Below are 6,733 nucleotides of genomic sequence, written 5' to 3'. Positions count from 1 at the left end.
AAAAAAAAAAAAAAAAACACAACCCTACTGAGATATTGAACTCAGATGATAGAAAAACTAATTCTTTTAAGATTAAACCCAAATTTACAATTCGAATTGAAACAAACACAGCCCTAGTTCTCAAGAAAAAGACTCAAATGATGATGATTTAAAATCAGATTCGAAAACAATACGAATTTGTAACCGAACCTTAGCATCGCTAGCCGCGAATAGATTCTCTTCAAGCTCTGTCACATCCATTGATTCCTGACCCAAACTCTATAAACTACAAAATTTACCCAGAAATTATTAAAAACAGAACAAATGAATCATAACTACAACAAAATTATTACCTTGCTATGATCTCTTAACCCAGAAAACAAAAGAAATACAAAAAAAAAAAAAACAGAAATTTTTATGCAAAGATGGAAAAAAGTTTGCAATAACGGAATTGAAACAACTCCACAAAAACCGGAAAAAAATTACGATTAATAGAAACGCGAAAACGAAATTTATATTATTAAACAAAAAAAAAAGAAAAGGAAACTAAAAATAAAGCTGCGAAGAACACGTGTGGAACCAGCAACAACCAAAAATGGAAAGAAAAAAAAAAAAAAAAACAGAACAGAAGAACAGAAGAAGAGAGGTCAAGGGACACAAAACATACCGGAGAAATTGAGACCGGCCACCGTGGTGACGGCTTCATAAAACAAAATCAAGAAGATAGGTGAGAAATTAGGGTTTTTGTTCTTCGCAGCGATCCATAGGGGTTGGGTTGAGTTAGCCTTGGGCTTTCGGATATCCGAACCCGATCGGATTCGGATTTTCGGATTTTCGGATTTTCGGATTTTCGGATCTTTGGATATATGTAAATAGGATTCGATCGGGTATTTTATAGAATTGGGTTGGGTTCGGGTTTTATCCGAATGGGTTCAGATAATTTCGGATACACCCAAAATCCGAAGTGTATTTCGGATATCCGATGGATTTCGAGTATTTTTATCCGAAATTGATAAAATACCCGAAATAGGTAAATCCGAACACGTACCAATATACCCGAATCAGCATATAACTTAAATATCAAAAACCAATGAGAATGATTAGAAATTAAAGTAGAATAACATAAAGATTGAAACTCAAAGTTGAAAGTCTTAAAGAGTTTAGAGATTCAAAGAGAATGCAAGTCTAAATTCTTAAGTTCAAAAGAGAGAAACAAGTAGATATAGTTTAAAAAAGAGAAACAAGTAGATAAAACAAGTAGACCAGTTTTCTAATCATTCTTCTTCTTCTGCCATGTAACATGCTTAAGAGCCTTCTTCTTCAGATTCAAACTCTGAAAATAAACAAACAAACATTAGAAACTCTAAATTGTAAGTAAGTAATTAACATGACATAAAGAGATAAGAAAGTAACCTCTTTGAAGCTCATCTTCAAACTCAACTTCTGCAAGAATTTGAGCATTTGTAGGCACCTTTTCTTCAAACTTTATGTCTTGTTTTAACCATTGTTCAGAACACATCAGAACCTCCACCATGTAATGTGTAAGACAACTTCTGTAGGGATCTATTATCCTTGCACTAGTGCTAAAAGCACTTTCAGAAGCAACAAATGATACTTGCATTGCAAATAAATCTTTAGCCATCTGAGATAAAACAGGGTACCTTGCACTATTGACCTTCCACCAAGAGAGTATATCATACTCAACTCCCATCATCAAATCTGGATTCTCAACTTCTTCTCTCAGATATATATCTAGTTCAGTAGTATCTCTAACTCCAATAGTTCTGAGCAATGTATCATACTTCTGCTCCATCGGGTTGTATCCATCAAAATCATCATCGACCGAGTCAAATAAGTCTTGATGTCTCTCTCGGTTACTCTGAGATGAGCAGTGAGACTGAGTTTGTTCTGCAGATGTTGTTGCTTCAGCATATCTATCACTATACTCTTTATACATATTACACATTATAGCATTAACTGAATCCTTCATTGCCTTAGCTTCTACAGTCTCTACCCCATACAACTCCTAAAAACACAAATTTGCAAACTGCATCTTCTTTCTCGGATCCATAACACTAACAATAATCAACATCCTGTTAATGTTCTTCAACCCATCCCAATACTTATCAAACTTATCAAACATTTTCTCAGCATTTAACTTCACATCGCTATCCCCACTAGCATAAAGTAACTGAAGCTTCACAGCAATGTTAACTATCTCGCCATAACACTGATGTGCATTCATAGTAGTTGAGGCGGATACTACCAATGTAGCCTTATAGAAAACATTAAGAAACTTAACTAACCTCTCAATTTTACGCCAATCTTGACTCAAAGGAGGTCCAATCCTTTTTTCGCCATCAACATACTCCAAGAAGTGATCATTGTAAAGCTTATCCTCAAACTCCATTTTATCAAATGCTCCTTTAAACTTCATCGCCCTTGTCAGCATCAAATACGTAGAATTCCACCTTGTGCAAACATCTAGTGGCATACTACCCTTTGAGAACTTACCATTTTCAACTCTTTGCTGAAACGCCTTTCTTCTATTTGGTCCTGACCTGACATATGAGATACCATTACGGACTGCAGTCACACTAGACTCGATTTCAGTCAATCCATCCTTCACTATCAAGTTTATAATATGACCAGCGCACCTAATATGCATGAAATCTCCATCCATAACCAGAGAATCATGTGATATCTCAAAAAGCTTGATTGAAACTGACTCAGATCCGATCTTAAGAAAAAACAAATTCGATCGGGTATTTTACCCTATCCGAACCCGAACCGAACTGCTCACTTCGGATCGGATTCGGGTTTGGATTTCGGATTCGGTTAATATGCTCAGGGTTAGGTTGAATTGAGTTGAGAAGAGAGAGAAAGATTTTATGATTTTTTTGAATGGTGGAAGTACTTAAGAATTTCTGTAATCTAATTAAATTAAGTTAAGAACGGCATTACTGTGACGTTAATTAATATTTTAATTCACTAATGAACGGTTCTTTTTTATAATTTTATTATTTGTTTTAGGAAGTTTTGCAAGACATGTTTGTTGTAACTTGTAACTGAGTTTTTTTTCATAATTATTAAGTTTAGTACTAATCTGTAACTTTTTGATTTTCGTTTAAAAGATTAATTTTGGGTTAGTTAGGACTTAGGAGTATTAAATTAACTAATTGTTTTTTTAAAGAAGAGTTTAAGAGTATTATGGTTAACCTTTTTTGAGAAGAGATTAGTGCGTTATGGTTAGCAAATAGTGCGTTTTTTCTTCCATAAAAAATGTTAGTGGAAACATGAACAAATTGTCAGTTAAATTATGTTATCCGACTTGAATATTTTTAGCATTTTTTATTTTATTTTGTAACGTTCCACCATATCTTCAAATTGAGTTTATATATATTTAGTATTTGGCAAAAGTTTTAGTGGGATATAATTAGGTTTTAGATTATTGTAATAATTGTAATAATTTATTAAAAATATAAAAATATAAATAAATGTACGAAGGTATATACAAATATTCTCTAACTTAAATTATTTATATATTTACTTTAGGAAATAATTTTTTTTATATATATTTTCAAAAAATTGTTTAAGGTTTAGGATTTACTTTCTTCAACAATTTTTAAACTCGCACAATGTGCTGGTTTAAAGTTTTGTAAATAAAATTAAAATTACTAAAAATTTATTGTACATTATTTAAAATTTTTTTTTTGGTATAATGCACTGATTTATATACATATACAAATATTTTATGTATGTTACCATTAAAAGTGTATTTTTTATACCTAGGTATACTGTATGTTACAAATATATTATTTACCACCACCTAGAAAATGTCTATACGAACAAATTAAGCCAACTATTATATGTCTATTTACTTTTACTTTTACATAGTTTCTTTAATCACTAAAATTATTGGCTCAAAAAACATTTGAATAAAAAATAAATTACATCACAATAGTGTATGGCTAACAATGGAGAGAACCTAGGTTCTGCCCTCCTCCCTTATGGAGAGAACCTTGCGTTCAATTTCCTCCACCATGGAGAGAACATTCGCTCTGATTTCCTCCCTTGGGGAGATAACCTTGCGTCCAACCTCCCCCACCTTCCTTCCTAGGGGAGATAACCTTGCGTCCAACCGCCTCCACCGTAGAGAACCTCGACTATGCACTTCTCCTGTGTGTAGAGAACATGTTCACGTCTTTTAGCTATCTTAAAGTGGCTTGCTCCAACAACCAATGAAAATAAAGACCATTTTTCCAACGTCACAAAATCTTTTGATAGTAACTAATGTTAAATTTTTCAATGTATTCATGGAAGTTTCTTTGACACACCATGATGTAGCCTCTGTCTTCAAGCTTCTATGGATCTATCAATAACGATTTATGTTCTCCAATATATCTATGTTTGTTGTAGGCTTGTGTTTGATTAGCCTATTTTATCTAACCATTAGAGCATCTCCAATGATCCTCTATTTTCACATGTAAACTCTATTATAAAGTAGTTTTGCTCCAATGGATCTCTATTTTCACCTCTATAATAGAGATTGCTATTTTTTTTCTCTATATATTGAGGAACTCTATTTTTTCCTCTATAAATAGAGGTGAACTATTTTATTTGTAAAGTAGTCCTCTTAATCTTTAACTTCTTTTATTTATGACCAAAATAAATAAAATAAATATTTTTAAGAACTAATAATATAAATTTAATAAAATAAGTATTTTTGAAAACTAATAATACAAATTTAAGCATAAATATTTATTCTAAAATATTGAGACTGTCATTTGGAAAAGATAATTTATATAAATAAGAAATTTTATTTTTCTTTCATTCCATGATAATTATTTTAATACAACAAAAACTAATAACTTAATAATCTGATAAATTACTTTGGGATCCACCAATATCACTAAAATATTGTCCAAATGAACCAAATGAAGTATAATTTTGTTTTCAAGTCACAAAATAAAATTCTGTTTTCTTCTTTAGCTCTTTCAAAACATAATTTTTACTTTGAATCTTCAACTGTTGTTGTCTTTGTTCACTTGCCATCTTAAGCTGCATTAATTGATCATTTGTGGGAAAATACAGTAATGCAGATGGTTAAAAATCTAATATATTTTATAATTTTTGTATGATGTGATGTTCTTTATGAAAATAAATTTTTAATTTAAATAAAAATAATTTATGAAAGTGTTACAAAATTTAAAGTAAAATGGGTTAGTTTGCAATTTTTATAAATAAAAGATGTTAATTGTAAAATAAAAAAGTATATATTTGGAATATTCTTTTTTAGAGGAAAAAATAGGGAAAACCATTGGAGATGGTCTTAGGTGGATGACCTTCTCCTCTATATCTCCTTTTGAGATTGATTGAATGGTAACAATTATGTTTGCCCCTAAAAAAAGGTTTATGACCAATTAATCAAGATTAAGAAATTAGAAGAAAATTAGTTTGATATAATTAATGAAATAATAGAAAATTATAAGCAAGGTAATATATGAAACTCAAATAATTCAAAGATGAATATATAAATTAAATAAGAATTTCTTACTAATGTCCCTTCTTTGATACCCATTTAAAAAAATACCCCTTCTAGTTGTCATTTTTAATTCTACCATTCCTTTATTTTTAAAGACAATTTTGCCCTTCTTTTATAATTATACCTACAATCGTGTTACCTTCTTCGTCGTTTCTCCGTAGTCTCTTCTTAAATCTCCGAACAACAATCTCCGTCATCGTCGATTCAGATTGTCGTCGTCGTCATCTTTGCTGTCATCGTCGATTCAGATTGTCAATAGAAGGTACCTTCTCTGTCGTTGATTTCTCCGTCGTCTCTTCTTAAATCTCTGAACAACAATCTCCGTTGTCGTCGTCGACAATCAAAAATATCCCTTTTACTTCGTCGTCTCTTCTTCTCCCATCGTGTAAGCTTGTTCCTGAATTTTAATTTTGATTTCAATTTCAGTTTTTTGTTAGCTATTAGATTGTTGTTTCGATTTCGAATTTGATGTCAGGATTTTTTTAGGTCTTAAGCACTTGTTCTTTATATCTGTTCGTGATTATAAAGTCCTTTATTAGATCTTTGGACATCTACGGTTGTTCTTTGATATAGTTGTTGAGATCTCTCTTCTTGTTTTGTAATTCGTGATATTGGTTTGTTTTCTCAGGACTTGTTTGGGAGTACAAATGATTGAATTGTATTCAATATGTGGATTGTGGAAGTTGAACAACAACATTCATTGGGAATTTGAGATGGATAATGAAAGATTAACATTGATGAGAATACTAGATTTAGTGAGTTGGTAAAGATCCTATTAAAAGATTTTGACATTGATATTCAGGCACAATGTTTAAAGCTTAGTTATACATTGCCTGTTATGTCTGCTACCATAGGTAGTATTCCTATCTTTATTAGAAATGATAGGCAGCTTGAAGCTTTTAAACTCAAATATGCACAAAGTGGAGGAGTTCTTCATCTATGTGTTACTGTTGAGGATTTTTGTGTGACTGTTGAGCAGGTATTTTTAGTAAACTCATTCTCTTATTCTTTCTAATATTATTTTAGAAAAGTAATTGATTTGAGGATGTTTTTTTATCAGGGCCAACCTAGCTCTACTTCTTTTATTGAGAGTGTTACTGCTGTTACTCAGGTAAATTTCTACTTTAGAATTTTTTAATTATTTCTTGCTTACAAAACCTTATAAAATCCTTTGAAAACACTTGTAAAATGTTTTAAATACTTTACAAA

At 31.1% G+C, this 6,733-nt stretch overlaps 1 protein-coding gene across 2 annotated transcripts in view; it reads right to left on the bottom strand.

Moving 5' to 3' along the window:
* Window positions 1-766, bottom strand: part of LOC104750553 (U-box domain-containing protein 7-like) — a 3,995-nt gene extending 3,229 nt beyond the window's left edge. Inside the window, exons 1-2 of one of the 2 annotated variants that reach the window (XM_010472362.2) lie at window positions 647-766; window positions 190-265 (exon numbers count right to left, since the gene is read on the bottom strand). In XM_010472362.2, the coding sequence (XP_010470664.1) occupies window positions 190-240 (51 nt within the window). In that variant the 5' untranslated portion in view covers window positions 241-265; window positions 647-766. Of the gene's footprint in view, window positions 1-189; window positions 266-332; window positions 483-646 lie in introns of those variants that run through there. The other variant, XM_010472363.2, reaches the window with a different exon arrangement.

Source organism: Camelina sativa, chromosome 16 (genome assembly GCF_000633955.1).
Source record: "Camelina sativa cultivar DH55 chromosome 16, Cs, whole genome shotgun sequence".
NCBI lineage: Eukaryota > Viridiplantae > Streptophyta > Magnoliopsida > Brassicales > Brassicaceae > Camelina > Camelina sativa.
This window is presented reverse-complemented; position numbering and strand designations above follow the sequence as displayed.